The sequence below is a fragment of the Platichthys flesus genome, chromosome 6 (assembly GCF_949316205.1).
Source record: "Platichthys flesus chromosome 6, fPlaFle2.1, whole genome shotgun sequence".
Classification (NCBI taxonomy): domain Eukaryota; kingdom Metazoa; phylum Chordata; class Actinopteri; order Pleuronectiformes; family Pleuronectidae; genus Platichthys; species Platichthys flesus.
The window spans coordinates 2,618,429-2,639,925 of record NC_084950.1 but is presented as its reverse complement, the minus strand read 5'-3'; the positions used below and the strand labels follow the sequence as shown (position 1 = coordinate 2,639,925).

The window sequence follows — 21,497 nt, the reverse complement described above, 5'->3', positions numbered from 1 at the left end:
TGAAGATCTGTTGATAAAGAACTCAGGATGAATCTGCCTCTCTCGCTCCACAGTGCTGAGGTTCGTCGGCCCCACAGACAACATCTACTCCTGCAGCTTCGTCCAGATGTTGGAGCAGCGGCTGGAGAACGCCTTCGATGAGGCTCAGGACAAAGTGCTGGAGACGTACAACCGGCTGGCTGTGGAGGTACGTCAGCACGTAGCATGCTAACCAGGCTAACAGGAGGAACACAGCTCCGGGTAAAGAATGGACTCTGACAGCAATTCAGCTTTTTGAATGAGGACTGTTGTTGCTTTTAACCATGCAAACGTTTTACTGCACAAATACCTGGTTAACAATGGATCCTGTAATTTATCATCAATGATAGTTCTTTATTTATACAGACAGGTTGATGGGTAAACCACAGTGGAACGTGAGCAGAGGAAATAGAATAGTTAAATAGATTAAATTAATTCAATCGGAGTGAGACTCTGTAAAGAACTGCACCTCAGCCAAAGCCCAACAGGTAAATTTAGCCTAAATCTGTCTTGTTTGTTTGGACTTTGTTCTAAAACTATTGAAGAAACATTAAACCTTTGATTCTCTATTGAATCCACATCATCTACACACTGCTGGTGGTTCTTAGTTTGTGGCTCTATTTGGTTTAGATCTGCACTCAATAACACACATTGCTTGAGTTATTCTTTGGGAAATATGTCAAAATATAAAAAATATCACAATATTGAAGACAAGTTCCTGGTTCTTGGTTCTTTCCCGACTCTTGTTCAGTCCTTCATCCAAGTTTCATAGAAATCCATTCAGTAGTTTTAACGTGATCCTGCTGACAAACAAATAAATAAACAGAGAAGAGTGAAAACATGACCTCTTTGGCGAAGGTAGTAAATAAATAAATCTGATTAGTCAGAGTAAATAAGAGCCGCAGTCAATCATTTTTAAAGTTTTCATTAAAAGAAAAGTTTTCTCTCCTCTTCCTCTGTCCCTCATTCTCTCTCTCCCTCCGCCTGTCAAGGTTCAGCCTCACTCGGTCTAAGTGAGCAGGTCTCACCGAGCAGAGTCAGGGTCCGTTCATAATTCATCCTGTGAAATATTAATGCTCGTGGAGAAAATGTGATGGGAATTCTGCGTATATATATCGTCTATCATCCTCCACTTTACTCCAGTGACTCAGTCTCATTGTTCTCCGAGCGTCAGCCGCTCTTATTATAGAGGGAAAGAAGCTTGTTCGCTCAAAGTGTCATAATGTGTCGGGGGCTGGGTTATGTATTTTTTATGGCCTTCTCAGACGTTTGGTATGATAGCTTTAGATTTTTCTGTATGAACGTCTGAATTATTCATGAGCCGCCTGTTTGCGTGTTTGCTATAAATAAAGAATAGAATCATAATGTGGATATTGGACCTGTGGGGGAACCGCGGTGATTTATTTGATTGGTTGATTGATATGAAATATTAAAACCTCTCGGGTGTGTTTCCCCCTCAGATCCAGAGTGTGTCCCAGGAGCCGGGCTCACCGGCGGTCTCACTGGTTTACGTTGTGAAGAACCAGGACGCCGTCCTCAACGGGACCATCTCCAGCGGCCTCCTCAACCAGCTGACCGCCGAGCTGGTGGGCTACTTCCTGTTCTACCCCCCCCTCGTCATCGCCGAGCGTGAGTGCTTCCTCGTTGTTTATATCACAGAGGGTTTCACAAACAAGCTCAACACGCCTCCTCTCTCATGAAACATTTACAAAGATGATGAATATTTAAAATTCCTTATTGTTTCATAGAGCCCGGCCAGTTTGAGCTTTAACAGTCTTACTGGAATCAGTGTCTAAAGTTGCAGGTATGAGATGATGAAAACGTTTTATTTTACAGATCAAACAGCAAAAAAGATGTAAATTAATTTCACATTTTACATTAAAAAAATTCATGTAGAATTTAGATTTGTTGGGTTGTATTTGTGTTTTCTTTTTACTAATCTGTATTATCCCTAATATCAGTATTGGCATTGAGTCCAAAAATCCATATTGGTCGGGGTTTATTTTCTTAATCATACGACTTTAAGTCTCTTTCAATGTTACTGCGAAATATTGTTAAAGCAAAAAACTTAAACTACTAATCTGAAAGGCTGAAATGTAACTAAGTGTGTTATCGAGCTGAGTCTGAATTAAAACAAAACTATGATAATACCTCCTTCATCGGTAACTGTTCCCCAAATGTCAGATTAATTCTTCAAGATCCATGAAATATTTTCGAGAAATATTCTGACTATTCTGAGAAATCAGTGAAAATTAAAGAAAAATCTCCTAAAGTTAAAGAAAGAGAGAAAAAATAAAACATTATTTCGCCCAAAATCGATTTGGTTGTTTCTCGGCCCCAATTCTCATTCTTACAGCGAGTTTCATAGAAATCAGATCAGCAGCTTTTTTCATAATCATGCTGAACATCAAACAAATAAACCAACACATTCATGTTGTTTTCTGTCCTTAGAACTGGACGATAACAAGCGTTCTATCTCTTTATTTTAGTTCTATATTTCATTACATAACAGCCTGTGTAGCTGTGCTCTGCTGGGCTCCGACCCTATGACCTTGTGTCGACTGCCCTCAACCACCCTGTGTCTGCAGAGAACCACTGGATCCACTACAGATGATTAATGACTGAGTCCATGTGTGACCTTCGTACAGGAGGAAACTCCAGATCGCTCTATATCGTGTGAGAAGATAGAGTTTACACCACAGGAGGAAACTCTACGCTCTCCTACAAAATAAAGCACTTTTTTCTACGTGTTAACAGCTGCAGTGATCAATGATTTTACATAAGCAATGTCTCAGATGACAATAGTGGAGATGAACCTACAGACGATTATAGTCTCATCTGGTTCATCCTCCTTACAAATCGTGTTTTGAATTATTCTGTTGATTACCTCTGCCAACGAGGACAAGTTTTCACCGCTCTACATTGAACATTTTCACTGATTTCCCAGCAAATAATTCATGGATCTTAATAAAAGAGAAACAATATCTATGAGTTTGTGTAATTTGGTGCAGCTTGATTGAATTTAAAGGTTGTTGGGTCTTGGTTCTTACATGTGACATCTTAAAACAGCTTTTTTTATATCAATCTAAATTGATATCTCAAGATTAAATTAATAATTTATCAAACTATACAGGAGTGCACACAATGCAGCCTCTACAAAAGACCGTGAGTCGATGAAATGATGAAATCAGTTTAAGTTACGAGGAAATTCTTTCTCTTTCAGCACATAAACACATTGTGATAATCAGTATTAGTATTAATCGTTATTATCTTGAGGTTTCTGTACAGTAAAGAATCGGTGGCTTTATTCGTACAAACTAAACTAAATAGCTGCTAGTGCACAAATGCAGGATATTGATGGCGTCACCTTAACCTCAGTGGATATAACTCTCTGTCAGTCGCTCGTCCAACTTGATGGATCAGAGTTAATGTTCCAGAATCTTCCTCTGATTTGGTTCAACTCTATTCTTTAAATATAAGAATTAAAGAATCCTTCCTTCTGCCTCGGCTCCATCACTCCTCAGCTCGTTTCCTGTGCGTCACGTGATAAGTCAGCATCTCACACAGGCTGTGTTTGTTTTCTTTAGCTCCGTCTATTAAAAGACATTACAAACATAAGTGAAAGACCTAAGAGCCACAGAGGAGGCGCCATTAGCTGGGTTTGTATTCCACTGCAGCCTCTGATGCCATCTGCGAGCCTCTTAAAGGGCAAACAGCTGTACAGCCCCATCGTCTGACTCCTGCCCCGGGCAGTCTGTCGGCCACGGCCCCTGAACCAGATACTTTTAGCCCGTTGAGATTTGATTAGGATCTGTTTGTGTGAGCTCTCATCAGCCGAGGGGCTCGAACCTCACTCTTCTCACTGTCGCATCCAGACCTTTAAAAACTGGCAGTCTGCTCACACACACACAAACACACACACAGCGTCTCCTGCTGAGGAAACGATGAGCAATGAGTGGTTATTGAATCGTGTGAAATGATAAAACAGTTCATGACACATCAGTGATAACGGTCCGGGCGTCTACTGCTGCAAACACATTGATCACGGACTGAATACTGACTTTGACTCTACATCGATTTATAATGTACGATTAAATTCAGCTGCAGGTGTTTGGACTGTGGGAGGAAGTATCTGGAGAAAACACGGGTAGAACTTACAAACTCCCAGTGTTCCCAGTGCTATTACACACGTTTCAGTCAGACTCTCACGACACGATCCTTCAGCAGGAGAAACCGTCTGCTCTCCATCTGTGTTTATGGGTTTCTTCGCTCTCTCTGCCATGCTTGTTGATGTTGTTTACCCCTCTATATACTGCCCTCAACCCATCCTGTGCTGTGATTGGCTGTCGCTGATGCTGACTCGTCTAGAAATTTTGCCGATATCCAGGAGAAGGAGGCGATGTGTTGTTGAGCCTTTTAAATTCCAGTTCCAAAAGCTAATTAGGTTTCGATCCAAGTGACCAATCGGGCTGAAACTCGTGTAGAGATTTAAGAAGTTTGGTTAGATTGAAGGAGGGTTCATGGTTTGGGTTAAAACAAATAACCCTTGTGAAAGCATGACTGTTCCCAAACCTTATTCACGTGTTTATGACTTTAAGCTTGTGTGGATAAAGGTTAAAAACCAGCCGTGACTCCTGGTCTCCTGCCGCTCTGCAGCCCCTGCTGCTCTGTAACCACACCTGACATCTTTCGCTCTCAGCACAGTGACTCAGCTGCTCCAGGGATTCGTCCCCTGAACATTAACATGCAACACAAACAGCCTTGCATGCCTGTGTTGTTTGCTTATATATCAGAAGTTGCCTGTTTCTGCAACTGCAGATTCCAGCTTCTGCACTGGACACTTTTACCATAAAAACAAATCTATAAAGAATATTTGTGCCTGATTTATTAAGTGCTTTTTCCTCCTTTGAAATATTTGGAGCTACACTTTCCCAGCCGGTGTGTTGATGGAATGAATCCACTCGATTTGAGACATTGACCCTGAACACGAGTCTGAACATCAGTGAGTCGATGCTGTTTGGACTCAGGTGTGGACGGGAGGAGAGGAGCTCAGTTAATGTAAAGAAGCTCCTGCACAGCTGCTTCAGGGAGGAGGAGGAGGAGGAGGAGGAGGAGGAGGAGGAGGAGGAGGAGGAGGAGGAGGCGGCCGACAGTCAGATGTCCACTGGAGCTAAAACAAAGCGCTCGGCCGACAGCTCGCAGGAGTCAGGTCCGAGGCAGATGGGAAATAAGGACGGATGGTTTGACAGATGAATGGGATGGAGAGCGAGACAGACGGGGGGGGGGGGGGGGGGGGGGGGGGGGTCGAGGAGCAGATAGAGCCGGACGGAGGAGCAGGTGGTTCAGGGAGTGAAGGTAAACAGGATGTGAGTGGAGAGAGGAAGTGGACAGGCAGCTGTAAGGAGAAAGAAAAAAGAAAGTAGAGGTTGATAATGAAACCTGACGTGAAATGTATGATTGGATTTTATCATCTGTGCCGGAGGGGCCGCTGTTCAAATCCTGCTCCTCTGCAGATGTGTCGCTGCTGCCCGCTCTACCACCGTCACGTCTCACACGGCCCCAGGGACTCACACAAGACTTTAATCAAAAAAGAGACTGAGAATCAGATTCACAGATTTAAAACGATTTCTCTTCTAATTTACATTTTTCATGACGTGAGAGTTCTCGGCAAAGATACAACTTCAGCAGTTTGACACAAAGATATAATTCTGGTATGAATTATAAACATGAAAGAGATTCCTGTGTGTTAATACACACACACACACACAAATGCAACACAAAATAGTTCCTCTGCTCCCAAATTGGTTTCTGATATTTAATTTTCAACATGTCACCGTGGGAAAATTAAACGAATCGAGGCTGATTTTCATTTCGTTGCCTCTTGACGCTTGAATAGATAAAAAAGTTAAGAAATAGATTTAAAGTTTTGATATGAAAGATTCAAATAATTTCTCTCTCTCTCTCTCTCTCTCTCTCCAGCTCTTGAATACCATAATCTCAACACGTCGATGGCAACAAAGAACTATTGGGTGAAAACAGGTAAATTGCTCTCACACACACACACAGACACACACACACAGAAACACACACACACACACACACACACACACACAGACACACAGCCCTAATCAAGAGCCGTATCGACTGGACTAAGCAGCAGTTAGTTAAATGCCCCGGCGCACATTGTTGTGCAATTCAGCACAACGGTATTGACCTTCTACATTTTTCCTTCTCCTCCCTCCCTCCCTCCACACCTCCATCTTTTCACCGGCTCCCTCCCTCCCTCCCTCGCTCGCTGGCGGTGCTCAGTGTCTGTAGCTGCTCTGTTCCTGGGGAAAAAACCTATTGATGTATAATTCACAGCTTCCTGACTGGGGAGGAGGGAGAGATCACATCACATCACGGCCGGGTGTGAATGATGCTGGTGTGTGTGTGTGTGTGTGTGTGTGTGTGTGTGTGTGTGTGTGTGTGTGTGTGTGTGTGTGTGTGTGTCTTGCAGCTCCATCTCACTTAGCCTCTAAGAAACACACTCAGAGGCAAGATTTATGTAAGCATGTGTGTGTGTGTGTGTGTGTGTGTGTGTGTGTGTGTGTGTAATGAGGCGTGTTTGTGTTTGTCAGACACAACACCAGGATTTAAATGTTGACTGGGCAGAAGTTAATACTGTTTGTTGTCCTGTGTTGGTTTCCAGGTGTTAAATGTCACTACAGCAGAAAGCTCATTTGCTGTGCAGGTCGACCGGAGCATCAGATTGATTATGACTCGACTCATTTCTTCTTCTCAAGCTCTTTTATCGCTGCTTCTTCTGAGCTGGAAGTGGAAACTCAATAAACGAGGACACAAATAGGCACAACACACTGGAAATAGAATCTATGGACACAATCTCACACGCAGGACAAAGTCTATACATTTCTTTTAATGAATGTTTGGAAACCAATAACTTCTAAGTGGTGAGTCCCTGATCCTGCAGCCTGCAGGTGGTTGTCCAGTCCATTGATTGGTCCATGTGGGGTCACATGTTCATTCAGACATATTCATATCAAGCTTTTTACTGGAGTCACAGACTGGGTTACACCGGAGGCTCCACCACCAGAGACGAGAGGAGCTGCAGCTGTAGAACATCATGAATACATGATGAACATGAACATGTCTCAAAGATCTTCTACGATTCCTGTAGTTGACTGCAGCAAAAACCAGGTCTCTCCATCACAGGGGGAGAAAGAGAAATCCATATAAGTTCTCCAGCTCATAGATGTTAGTGATCTGCAAATGTCTGATTGATTAAATAAAGAAGTTATAAAATAATCCTGCTGCTAACTAACAAACAAACACATATAAAAACATAAACATAAGAGTTGGAAATCTATCTTTTATCACCTCCTCCCTGGTTTCCTCTTTCCTCGCTAAACTCCTCCTCTGTCCTGTGTCCTCTGTCCTGTGTCCTCTGTCCTCGCAGTGATCCAGGACGTGGACTCCTCCTCCCTGGAGGCCAACTACCAGAGCTTCGCCAACCTGATGGAGCAGCGGCTGGCCGAGCTGTTCCTGGTGGCCGGCCGGCAGGGCGCACAGGCGGCTCGATCCCGGCGCGCCACATCCGTAGGGGGCTACACTGTACAGGTGTGTGTGTGTGTGGGGGGGGGGATTGTACCGTGTTGTTGTCATGATGAAGATGCAAAGATAATGTTCGTTCTTTTAATTATCTCAACTAAAAAATCCATGTAGCATCTCTCCGCAGGCTGAGATCTTCTCCCACAAGGACAGTTTTTATTAATGTAATAATATGTTTTTTATGGTATGGACTCATATCTGAGGTTAATGTTACAGATACTTTTAGGTTAATCACACTTTCCCTTGCAGCTGTTAAGCATCGCTCAGGTTTTAGTTTGTCCTTGCAAAGACTTGGAAATCGCTTGAGAGATGTGAGCCATCACATTTAATTAATAACATGTCGAAAATTATATGTTAACAAACTTCATCAGCACATTTCTTTAGAAAGATACAAAGAAAACAGAAAGAAAACATGGATGCATTATACATTTCATTCATGTGCATTGATACCAAATGTATTTAAAGATTCCTGCAAATAGATTTTCATATTGTTCTACAGAGAAACTATTGAAAAGGTCAAGATATGAAAACAGGTTGAAGCATTTAGGTCAGACAGTGTCAGTAGAGTTGGATGAAGACCAGGGAACAAGTATACTTTAATAAACGGTTTCCGGATGAAGGATTGTGTGTGTGTGTGTGTGTGTGTGTGTGTGTGTGTGTGTGTGTCACCTTCCTCTTTGCCATATTGTTCAAATTAAGACAACGATTTACTCCTCCCAGGATTTATGCCTAACGCTCCCGTGAGGTTTAATGGGAAGTCACAGACGACCAGTTTAATGGCTGCAGAAATGGAGGAGGAGGAGGGGGGGGGGGGGGGGGGGTAGTCAGAGGAGAAGTCATCCAGCCATTTAACACCACACAACCCTTCTTTTTTAACGTCAAAATCGAATTAGCACACCCGATTAAATCCTGTGATGTGTTCGTGATATTTAAATAAGATGTTCGATGTGTGATGAAAGGAAATTGAGATTTGGAGTGACTCAGTGTTTCCTTGAGTGTCTTCATCGAGTGCCGTTATCTCGCCGCACACGTCTCGTCCTGATCAAAGCGTCGCAGCCGATTCTCAGTTTGGATAAAGACGATATTTCTAATCTTGGGTTTGAGCAGATAAAGGATTTTTTTTCTGTATTGAATCTGTCCTTCGATGTGTTTTGCGGATTTTTCTCTATCTTTCAAATGCACTTAAAACTTTCTTTTGAATCTAGCGTTTGTACAGATTGTTGAAGTTCTTCTATTAACCAACAGTTATTTTTGGATAATCGATTTAAAGTCTGGAGAATGTTTTTCAGAATAAGTTGATTTTTAATCTGATACAAAGGGAAAAGCTTCATTTGATCCTGTCTGTTTATTCAAAAAAGCAACTTCCTCGTCTTCTTGTGCAATGTTGTCTCCACTTGTGTAACGGATTTCTGCAACCTAATTATGACAATTTCAGTTAGTTATAATCATAAAGTATTTGATTTATTATTATTATACCTTGGATCTAAGCCAGGGACAAGTGGGTCTGGGATGGGGTAAGGGGGGGGGGGGGGTCGGACCAGGCCAGAGGGTCACTGGGAAGCCAGGGCTTGTTTCAGGTGTGAACCCTGGCAGCAAAGTTATGCTCATACTGGAGCCTGACCAGTTTCCTGCTGGGAACCGAGATGGGAGGTGACCAAGGCGAGGATTAGGATCCCTGCCACAGATTCAGAGAGATGAGCCGAGTAGGGAAAGATTTTTGAGCTGGTAAAAGGGGGAGTTTATTATGGATTTGATGTTGGAGTGGAATAAAAAGGAGTTGAGTCAAACTTCCTGGGGGAGGTGGATGGAACAGCCGTCCAGGGACAGACCTGAATCTCTCCCACCTTTCAGAGAAGCTGAGGTTTGATGACCTCCATGTTTGTATTTCATGAAGCACTCGACAGGAGGTTTGGAGCTGAGATGAAGTTGTGTCTCATCAGCAATGGAAGCAGTGTCAGCATCAGGCCTGGATATTTGAACCCTTCTCTTTGTTCCTCTTCCAGATGGTGAGCATCCGTCGCCTGCCCGGCCCCAAGAACCCTGCGGAGATGACCTTCTACGCCCAGCTGAACGGAGCAGCCCTCACTGGAACCACTGCCGCCAAGACCCTCAGCAGCCTGGACTCCCAGACCATGGCTCTGACGCTGGGATACTTTGTTCAAGTGCAGGCTGAACGTGAGTTCTCATGATCTGGGTTTTTTATCTGGACGCATCGTTTGCGCATTGCGTCTTTTGTCAGATACAAGTTTTTAAACCTGCAAACAAACACAGAAATGTCTATGATCATCTGATATCATCTTTACACTTATATTAAACTCAGGGACTGTAACATATTGATAAATGAGCTAAAGAGATGTTGGTACCCGACTCCACTCTGGCTTCTCGTTTCCCTCCAGTCGACGGATCCACGTCTTGTTGTCTATATTCATTCGTCTAATCTTCAACCTAATGCATAATATATTGAATCAGAAATGTTAAATATTGCATTTAGCTATTAATACATTAGCGTGCGTGGGTATTACACATGTGCAGTCAACTCACAGAGCTCATTCCTCCTTCAGCAGTCTTCATAGAGATGGCACTGGGCCGAGAACACTCCCAGTTTAACGACTCTTCGGGGTTTATCTGCTGAAGTCCAGCGTAACGGTTTTGGCTTCCAGTGACATTCCGTAGCGTTTGGGTTTTCCATAAATTTCCATACATTTCCATAATGCCCCCCTGCATCCAATAAAACGGTGGGAACGTCAACTCGGGTTGGGAATCATGAATTCCAAATCAAAGATTGTGTTTCCACGTTGTTATCTAACGCAAAGTTCAGGAGGTTCTGTTCCTTCCAGGGATTATTGAGCCGTGCAGCAGGATGTTGGTCCCGAAGCTGCTGCCGAGGACAGAGCGTTCCTCCGTTACCCCTTCTCCCTTTTCACATTTCCCTCTGAATCGGTAATTAACAAACTGGAGAGACATCAACAAGTCTGAGCGTCCTTCACAGCCTCTCGGTGCTCGGGACCGGAAAGTGAACACGCTGTTCCTGTAAAATTCATTTTGTTTTGGATTTAAACAAACTGGGTTCCTCCTAATGATGGAAACCCTTCCTGTTGGCAAAACTGCTCCGTGGAAGAGAAGCTCAAAGAAACAAAATACTTAATTAAAAAGATATTCTATTTGTAAAACACCTCTGTGTTGTACTTTAAGAGTTTCCTTTGGGATAATTTAACATACTCTTTAATAATGTTAAAGAGCAACACACTCAAAAAATGTCTTTTATATTCTCCCCGAGAACACAAAAACATAATGATAGTTTTAACGGATGAATATGGATATTTTTCATTTTCCTCAGACCCTCATTTGAGGACCACTGGTTTGACCATATTTTTTTATCATGCGTTCAAAATTCAAAGTACAATTTAAGGCTTTTGTTTTACATTTGTTGTACAATCCACAGTTTCACCATAACTGGAAACAGGAGGAAGATATTTAATGAGCAAGTTGTGTCTTGTTTGTTTGGTTGATTCTGCTCCTATAAGTGTGTAAAGGTGCTGGAAATATTGAATTGGTTACTTCATATTCACATTAATCAACTTAAACTGGTTAGTTTGAGGGTTATAGCAGCTGAAGGAGACTTATCCAGTCCGAACTGGGCCAGAATGTTCTGCCCTAACCAAGTATTTTCTTTTTTCATCAACGTCTGAGAAATGACTTGACATTTTGTGTTTGTGTGTTTGCAGCCGTGGTCAAGATTCCGCCCAGCAACCTGTGGATCATGGCCGTCCTGACGCCCCTTTTCCTGCTGATGGTGGTGATCGGCATGGTGGCCTTCATCCTGTGCAAGAGGAACCGGGTCATCTTCAAAAGCGGCGCCTTCAGGTCGTTCAAAACCCGCTCCAAGGTAAAGACTCTCATTTTTAAACCGAGCCTGTTGGAGCTTTGCATGTTCAAAACGCAGCTCCAGTGTTTCAGCTCCAACTGAAACAGGATCAGCTGTGTTTCAAAGTTCTCCGTTTGAGGATCTTGAAAACTCAGGAGAAGTGTGGACGCCCTGCGGTCATGTAGCAGAAGAGACGTAGCCATAGTTTCCTAACCCTGTCCCCTGCTGTCTTTACTTTACCTCCTGCTGTGTGTCTCCTCTCCTTCTTCTCCTCCCTCCACTCTTTTCTCTCTGTTCTCCGTGATCCATTCTTTCGCTCGAGGGGAGCATCGGGTCTCGTGCCGAAAAGGTTCCAACGTCGCTCTGAATATGTGACACATCGCACAGCAAATCAATTGTGTTGAGTTATTCCTCAAGGTCAGAAGAATTGAACGCCATCTGTGCACGCCTCACTCGTTTGTTCTCCCGCAGCCCGATAGCCCCCAGTCCTTTCTAATCATGCATGATGCAAAGTGTAATGGGCCGAGTGGGAACAGGCCGGGCTCATCGTGCTGGAAGTGAACCTCCGGGTGACGCTGGCCCTTTCACGACTGTAGCATTCGCTCAACATCAGCTCATTGGAGATTAAATGGAAATCAATCGTTTTTAAATGAGCGTGAGTGAGCAGCAGATTCCGACCAGCCGGGTTGATGGGGTCAGGAAGTTCCGCCGCTCGTTACTCTGCAGGCAGTGAAGTGGTGAACGAGAGAATCCCTGGGGAGCTTCTGACCCGGCTCCGTCATGTTGAAAGGGGACATTGGAGGTGATTTGGGTATTTTATCAGGAAGCTGCCTGGACACTGGGATTGCTGGGCAAACCAAACTGGGATTGGACCCCAGGGTGGACCCAGAACTCGCTGGAGGAACTACATATCCCATCTGGCCTTGGAATGCCTCAGGGGTTGCCCAGGAAGAGGTGGGAAGTGTGGTGAGGGAGAAGAACATCTGGGACACCCTACAGGGAAACTTACCTCTGGACCAGAACCTGGGAGACGATGGATGGATGTGTCCGAGCAATGAAGTGGTTTCTAATGAAGAGACAAAACAAAGTCCATCAACTGAACGCTGGACATTACCCATGATCCTCTGCTTCCTGACCCAGAAGCGCCGCAGCTGTAACAAATCCACCAAACTCTGTTTAGAATTCTTCATGTTTTCAAAGTTTCTTTAAGGTCTGGATCTGGTCAACGGGTTCCACACAATCCCCCCCCGACGCCATGAATAAACCAATGCACAGAACATTTCTGTTGAGATCAAAAGGCTTAAATATATTCTGTCAGAAGAGAAGTATGTTTACAAATGTTTTCATGGGTTGCTCCTGACAAATATCCTGATGCAGCAAGAACTGTTCTCTTCTGGGCAAGAAAACCAAAACTGTAGTCTATCCTATTCTATCCTATTCTATCCTATTCTATCCTGTTCTATCCTGTTCTATCCTATTCTATCCTATTCTATCCTATTCTATCCTGTTCTATCCTGTTCTATCCTGTTCTATCCTATTCTATCCTGTTCTATCCTGTTCTATCCTGTTCTATCCTATTCTATCCTGTTCTATCCTGTTCTATCCTGTTCTATCCTGTTCTATTCTGTTCTATCCTGTTCTATCCTGTTCTATCCTGTTCTATCCTGTTCTATCCTATTCTATCCTGTTCTATCCTGTTCTATCCTGTTCTATCCTGTTCTATTCTGTTCTATCCTGTTCTATCCTGTTCTATCCTGTTCTATCCTGTTCTATTCTGTTCTATTCTGTTCTATCCTGTTCTATCCTGTTCTATCCTGTTCTGTCCTGTTCTATTCTGTTCTATCCTGTTCTGTCCTGTTCTATCCTGTTCTTTTCTGTTCTATTCTGTTGTATTCTGTTCTATTCTGTTTTATTGTGTTTATATTTTCTCTATTATGTCCTTTTCTGTGTGAACCTCTCCCTGACCTTGTTCCTTTGATCCTCTCTTTACCCTCTTTGTTTAGACGTCATACCGAAGGGAGGCCAGTTACCACCACCAGGTATTCACTGAGTCTCTGGTCGGGTGGATGTCTGACTGACTGACTGACTGACTGACTGACTGACTGACTGACTGACTGACTGACTGACTGACTGACTGACTGACTGTCTGACTGACTGACTGTCTGACTGACTGACTGACTGACTGACTGACTGTCTGACTGACTGACTGTCTGACTGACTGACTGACTGACTGACTGACTGACTGACTGACTGAATGAGTTACTGCTTTGTTGCAGCGTTGCTCAGTTGTTGTACAGTCTGGTTGTTGGCTGGTTGTTGGTCTGTTGTGTGCTGCCTGTCCTTGTTGCCAGGTAAACTCTTGCATGTGGCTTCTGTGCTGTGGACATCATATTATTCCACCATCCTCATTGGCCGTCTGAGATCAATAGACAGCGGGAGGAGGAGGAGGAGGGTGGGGGGGGCAGGGAGGTGAAATACCTGTAATGAGGATGTGTGTTAAAATTCAAAAGCACGTTACTTAAGAACACGATCGTTTGGGTTGGAGTCGATGGACTGAATTAACGAGCTGAGAACAACAAGCTGAACTCTGCTGGACGCAGTCGGGTTCAAACTTCAACAGCTGCAAACCAAACCTGTCTGTTCTAACTCTGCAGAACACAAAACAGGCCTGAAGCTTAGTCCGACTCCCTGTCTGCCTTCTCTCTTTTCAAGCCAATTGTCTTATCCTCTTAGATGAAGCCCCCCCCCCCCCCCCCACCAGCCCTGCTCTTCTCTCATATGAGGATTAGGTTAGCTGCATTACTGTGTGTCGCCTAATGCACAGCAGCACTGGCCACAGACGACGGATTAAAAATCACAGCTGTGGGTTATTTTAGTCCGGCCTGTCCTCATCCCCCCCCCCGAGGCCAGTCGAGGCAAAGGGAGGACGATGGTGTGGATGGGAGAACGTGTAGGTGAGACACATGATGGAGCTGGTGGACAGACACAGCACAACAGAGGGTAAACACCCCAGAAATATTACGTATATATACCAGAGGCTGATCAATTTATTGGTGGATTGGTTAAAATCTGCCTCTACGAGCTGGACACAGATAAATCAGTATCAGTGTTAAAGATAGGAAAACGTTTATTTCAAAGAACAAACAATGCAAATATAATTTATTTTCACATTCTCTGTATTTTCTTAATTCAAATTTTGTATATTAGAGATGTTCCACTACTGATACGAGCCTGAGAAATGCCTCAGACACTGTGGAACATGTCGGTTTGGACATTTGCATGAGCACAAATCTTTGTATAAATATATTAGTTTTAATTTTTTGTGATTTCTGGTTGTGTAGCGTTAACTAGAGCTGCTAACTTTTCTATTTAACGTTGTAAAGACCCACAAGTAAAAGTAAGACTTCAGTTAACAGCTATTTAAAGGAAGATATGTTTGTTTTTGTAGATTGTTTTTTGCTTTGTTTTTTTAACACATATATTTATATATCAGTGAATAATTCAGTATCACGATCAGCCTCCAAAACTCTATGCTTGTGTGAGTCTAACATATATATATGCGTGTGTGTGTGTGTGTTTGTGTGTGTGTTTGTTCTCCCTGTTCTACTGTTTTATTTGCTCCGAGCTTTTGTTTGTTTACCCAATCGTTTACAAACATTTAATGTTGCTTATAACGTGTCTTTTTTTTACGAGGGAGCATGAAATATTAAAGAGCTGTGAGATGCGAGGCGTCACTGTCGGAGCCGTGAGGCTGCACTCGCTGCTCTTATCCTCGGCGGTGTTTACTCTCTCCCGGTCCCGAGCCGTGCTTCAGCAAATGAGATGAATATTTCACTAAATGCATTTGGGGGAAAACTTCAGCTAAACACATGTTGTTGTTTAAGAGATGGGTTCAAGTTTTCTTTAAGTCTGACTTGATATATCCACGTTTCTGGACTCAATGTTAAACAATTCACAATAAAACGAGACAGGAAATGAGATCAGGGAGGAACAACCCCCCCCCCCCCCCCCCCCCTGCTGTTCTCAAACTGGTTGTGATAACATCGTCAGCATCTAAATCAGCAGGACGAGCAGAATGATTCCTTTCTACTGTGATTCAAGTATTTTAAGGAACAGAATCCGCAGTCCTCCCCCTTCTCTCATACTAATCTTCTATTTAGTGCACGGATCCTGTTTCCTTGCTGAGCCAAAGAAGAGACACAGAACGAAGGAAATCCACCTGATTTGATTAATTTGTTTTTTGGGGCTTTGCCTGAGAGTCCAGATGAATTTTTTTGGATTTAATTTGTCCCAATTTCTTCTTTTGCCCTTTGCCTCAGGAAAACATAAATCCAGAGCCAATGATTGTCTGTGCAATTATAGAACACAAACCCTTCTGACACTGGGATTAGTTCGGAGTGTGGAGGTGAGGAGAGAGGCTGCAGACGTTGTGTGTCTGTCGCTGGCTCTGCAAACTCTTTGTGACACTTGTTAATGTGCAGAGTGCAGCGGGTTGAGAGTCGTCCTGGGGAGAGAGAGAGAGAGAGAGAGCGGCTGTCAGAAGACTCCTCCGTCTCTGATGTGTTTGTTTGGATCAGGAATTCATGACGTGATCAAAGTATCTGTATCTATCTCTCAGACTCTGAACCTGCCCCTCGGCCCCGCTGCTGCTAAACAAGTGCAAACCTTTCTTACATGATGGCAGCTGCTCCAGGCGCTCGCTCATTGGGTAGAGACATTGGAGGCGGGGACAGTGGCCGATGATCTCCTCCTCCTTCTTGGATCGGTCACTTCGAAGTCCGGAGCCAATCAGGGATCTTCTAATTTAATTTCAGCAGAATCATCAAGAAATGTTTGAGTTTGAGAAGAAAGACGAGCAAAGAGTCACTTAACACAACAGCAGGGGTATTTACAGTGTGCCCCACAAAGAAGGCAGGCATAGATAAGATATGATAAGTTAAGATGAGACTTTATTGATCCCACACTGGTGGGGTTCACTTGTTTCATCAGCATATAGTCAAAATAAAGTCAAGGTTACAACACTTGAAAGTATAAAATAGAATAAAATAAGCAGATATAAACCTTTCTTTGCAAATAACGTCAAATTACCTTGAGTAAAGTGCAGTGGCACAGGATGATAACACCATGATTGTATAATCACATAAAGACGTATATATAAATATAATAATTCATATGGCAGAAGTCTGATCCTTTTCTTCGTAACACCTTTTACTAATATTCATTTTCCAGATAAATATCACATATTCATTCCAGGCAGTAATAATGTGAGTTGAGTTAATCCACTGAGGGAGATGATGTGTCTCAGCTCCCAGTCGCCCTGAAGGACAACCTAAAGCCGCTGATCGATACCCGGGCGTGTGTGAGGTGCGCTCGTGGGTTTAAGCATTAAAGAGTCTTCCAGCCAGACTCTCTCACTTCATCACTCGGCCGTGCAGCCGGAACATCCGTCAACACGCCTTCACTCCCTCCGTGGCTCTTCCCGAAGCCGTGAAGTCCTCGGATGGAGCACGATGGAGTCAGAATCAGCAGAAGAAGCAGCGAATCCATTTCTCACTTGAAAGTTGTCGTTTAAATGACTTGAGGTGTTTTGCATTTTGCTGCATCATGGCCCCAACCTGCCCTGAGAGAAGCCCCCCCCCCCCCCCCCCCCCCCGCCTGTGTCTTATTTTACTTTCTAAATGTACCCACTCTTCAGGAGAGCTTTTATTTCAGCATGCAGCTCTGCGGTGCTCTTCCACCATCCGGCCCCGCTCCAGCTGAATTTAAATCAATATGGCCGCAGGGGGGAGCGGAGCGTATCTCGTCCATCTGCTGCACCTCATCAAGCTGCTGTTGGCTGTTGCTCCCAGTTAAAATTAGAGGAGAAGCTTGTTTGATAGAGCGAGCGAGGAGAGAACACGTGTGGATAATGTGGTGACGCGGCGAGGTCGTGCTCTCGCTCGCCTCACACGCCATCGCCGAGTAAAGGAAGTGGTCGGAACCCATCTCTCTCTCTCTCTCTCTCTCTCTCTCTCTCTCTCCATCACTGTTATTAACGGTTGTGTGTGTGTGTGTGTGTGTGTGTGGGGGGGGGGCACCCAGAAGCCCTGTCTGCAGTCAGATCTTCATTAAACGCAGCTTGCACAAGATTAAGGCGGCCGTCTGTTAAGTCCACTCGCTGTCAGGAGATATGAAGACGGGTGGAGAAGGAGGTGGAGGAGGAGGAAGAGGAGGAGGAGGAAGATAAGAGAAAGAGGGGAAAAGTAAAATACCAGTCATGACACACGCTCAAGGTCACCCCGCCCCCCCCCCCCAGCCCTGAGAATCCATACTGTCTCCGTGCCTGTAACCGTGGATGTGTCAGGTTCACTCTCAGTTCAACCGCTGACACCACGTCCAATGTTTGCTCCTCAATAATCCATACGCATAATGCACATCGGTGGGGGGGTTATTTTTGGAACGACACATTTTAATTCACCACCTCCCTCTCATGCACACACACTTACACACACACACACAGACACACACACACTGGCATGACTGTGAACAGTAAGAGGCCATCGGCAAATTAATGTTTGCACTCTCCATACATCTTTCACACGAGCCTAAACTGTCACCATACATCACTTCAGCGGGTAGAGGTTACACACACACACACAGACACACACTCTCATATTGTGTGCGTGTGTGTGTGTGTTCTATATGAGCATTTATCAATTTCCGCTGACACTCATCCACAGCAGGCTTGTGTGTGAGCAGCCTTGTGTGTGTGTGTGTGTGTGTGTGTGTGTGTGTGTGTGTGTGTGTGTGTGTGTGTGTGTCTGTGAGCTGGCTTATGGCACAGTGGTGTGTATGACTGATGAATTATTAACAACGCCATCAGCCGGATGCCCAAACTGCCTAACCTCACATGCTCTGCTGAATTGAGCATGCATCATCAGATGCATTAGGCGTCCCACTTTAGAGCCTGCTCAAAATAGAAAAGGGGGAAAGCAAAAAAAAAAAAAGAAGGAGAAGGAAATCTGGGTTCCGTTCCCTTTGTTGTGTAACCTAAAAAACTCTCCTTTCATTTCTCCTGCTTCTCTCTGTTCTGTAAATTAAAAAGTCATTTGCAGAGATATGAAGAACGTGGAGGATTTAGCAAAACGCCAAAAGCTCTGACTTCAAAGGTGCAGCTCGTCTTTGAGATTCTTCCGTTTATTAATTCTGAGTTTCTCTTAATGCCGACGGACGTGTTCGACGGCTGATTAATAAGAAACAGGCAGAGAGGTCTGATCTGTCATCGTGTTCATCGTGAAACAGCTTTGACTTTAAATGATGACACAATTGATCATAAACTTATCTTAATACTTGCTTTATGATATTTATCTGTCGTTTGTTATGATAGTTTTCATTAGTTTTGAATTCTCCGACCATCATTAGAGTTTCTGCTCCTTTGAATCCTGCATCACGGCTGATTCCTCGCTCACGCTCATTATCACCGCTTGTAATCCACTGCCTGTGTTTCCTGCTCATCGGCTGTGAAGGAAATCTGAACTTGTGTCAGTTTCTCTTTTTGTGATGTTTGCGTGTGCTCATCGTTGATATTCTGAATTTAGTCCATCAATCCAACAAAGGAACTGAAACCTGAACCAGATCTCGATCATTGGAAACTTGTTAAACTTCTACTTTTGACCGTTTGAGCTGCAGATTGAGTTCCTGAGTGGATCGATGTGAAAACCTTGAGCTTTGAGCTTCGTGTCTCTGACCCTCGTGTCCTCGTTTCCTCCTCCAGCCGGTCCAGGGCTTCGACTACGCCAAGAAGCACATGGGACGCACGGGGGACGACGCTGTCTCCGTCACCAAGGACACGCTGGTGCTGGGGCTGCCTGTGAGAGACGCTCCGTTGTCCCTGTCCCTGGATAAGAAGGTCCACCAGGACGGCACGGCCAGCAAGAGGCCGCCATCGGCCGACATTCACAAAGGAGGGTGAGTGACTGACTCGTTAATGAATCTGAATGCTGCTGTTTGTTTGTTTAATTAAGAATCAGGAAGATGTTATTTATCATAACTGTTCCTCAAAAGTGAAGCTGAAACATCTCATGAACCCCGACTCCTCCGAGTTAGAGGAGGGGACAAAGTCAAAAGTCAAAGTCGACGTCTTCTCAGAGATGATCTCATTTGTGGATGTTTTGACAAAACATATAAATTCATAACATCACCTGTGATTCTGCAGATAGATGAAATAACAGACCGATTGGTCAGTTCCCTGCTCGCTGCCTCGTCGAGGAGAATCACTAAGTCCTGCAGCAGCTGCAGCTTCATTCAGGGAGCCGGTGACAGATCCCCCCCCCCACCCCCACCCCCCCGAGCAGACGTCAGTGTTGAACCAGTAATCAGCAGAACAGACTCTGAGAGATCGACAGGATCTGAGGATAAGTCCAGTGTTAACAAGGAGCTGTTCACTGACAGAGAGAACACAGGAAGGAAAACGTTGAAGCTGAATTCAGCAGCTTTTCAGAATCACTGAGTTCAAACTCTGATTTGTGTCTGATCTGTTTCTGTCGGATCTTTAAAAGACTAAGGTTTAAATAATTTGAATATTTTAAAATATGACACACTAAACAGGAAATATGCTCGGGTTGGTCTTTATTACATCACTGTTCAATTTAATGTACTAATGTCGTGCTTAGAAATGAGTTTTTTAAGAGAAATATAGATAATAATGTTTGTTATTTAATAAAACTACAAACAGACTGATAACTGATCGTCAGCCAGTCTATTTCCTGTAAGAGTCTTAAATCAACTTCAGAAACCCTAATGGTTAGAGCTAAGAAAAGTAAAAGAGCATTTTATCTTGAATATATATTAAACACAGTTATTTTGAGCGGTTCACAGATAAACACCTGAATAGGAGTCATGGTTCCTGGAGTTCCTGCTTCATCATCCAGTTTATTCACTGCATGGACAGAGTTAAAATATCAACTTGATATATTCTGTGAATGGCTCAACTCACACAGACAAGTAGTAAAGATGCCAACGGGGAAATAATGTAACACAGAGAAATGAAGGACGTTTTCCAGCCTCCGGCAAAAGCATCGGTCCCTTTGGAATATGAATATTCAATATCAAAAACACTTACTGATCGTAGTTCTGCCTTCATACCTGTGTCAAGATTGTTTCAGCTTCTCGTCTGAGACCCCCCCCCCCCCCCCCTGGGTGAAGTCTCCGTGATTCAGAATAAAACTCAGCATCCACAGTAAAGAAGAGAAGCTGTGTCTTCACACATGGATGATTGTCCATGAGAAAATGTGCACAGTGAATTTGTCTTGGATTTCAGAAGAGACACAGGTTCTATGAGGGCGCCAGAAAAATAACCAGCCAGCTGGAAACAAACCGAGATTTAAGTGTTGTTGTACTTTGAATTATTAATGATAACTTTACCTGTAAAACTGCAGATTACAAAATAAGAGAAGATATAATATTGCAACAATCCACCAACAGATTAAAAAAACGTTATAATACGAAAAAGTTTTCTTAATGTAATCAAAGAAAGTTGTAATATATAATGTAAATGTAATTTTAAATATAATCAGCATACAAGAACAAATTCATATTTAAGTTATTCTTCATTAAAGGTTTCACAAATAACAAAACAGTTTGATCCGAATCAGGACTTTGAAAACATTGTGAAGAGAGAACCACACAGACACATTCTGTTGTTGGGTATTATCTATAAATCACATGCTAAATACTTTTTGGACTTTCCACTTATCGTTATTGTCTCGTCTATTCAACGCGTGAGCGACGAATCCGATTTGTGAACATCTGGTGAGAGCTCCCAGTTTTAAACGTGTTCATCGAAACATGCAAATCAGTTTCATTCCCAGCAGATCCACTGGGATCACGAGTCGTGATCCGTTGTGTTCACCAGCAAAGTGATGAAAACATCTTTTTAAACTTTTACTTCCCCCGGACGTTTCTCTACTACACCAAGCTCCTCCCCCCCCTCCCCCCCACCCACGTTCGACGGCAGCGTCTTTCCTGC

At 43.7% G+C, this 21,497-nt stretch overlaps 1 protein-coding gene across 2 annotated transcripts in view; it reads left to right on the top strand.

Annotated features, from left to right (window-relative positions):
- Nucleotides 1–21,497, top strand: part of kiaa1549la (KIAA1549-like a) — a 76,490-nt gene that overhangs the window by 36,064 nt on the left and 18,929 nt on the right. The window contains exons 6-13 of one of the 2 annotated variants that reach the window (XM_062390880.1): nucleotides 54–187; nucleotides 1,479–1,647; nucleotides 5,998–6,057; nucleotides 7,475–7,635; nucleotides 9,630–9,801; nucleotides 11,352–11,512; nucleotides 13,495–13,530; nucleotides 19,245–19,438. In XM_062390880.1, coding sequence (XP_062246864.1) covers nucleotides 54–187; nucleotides 1,479–1,647; nucleotides 5,998–6,057; nucleotides 7,475–7,635; nucleotides 9,630–9,801; nucleotides 11,352–11,512; nucleotides 13,495–13,530; nucleotides 19,245–19,438 — 1,087 coding nt within the window. The remainder of the gene's footprint in view (nucleotides 1–53; nucleotides 188–1,478; nucleotides 1,648–5,997; nucleotides 6,058–7,474; nucleotides 7,636–9,629; nucleotides 9,802–11,351; nucleotides 11,513–13,494; nucleotides 13,531–19,244; nucleotides 19,439–21,497) is intronic. The other variant, XM_062390881.1, reaches the window with a different exon arrangement.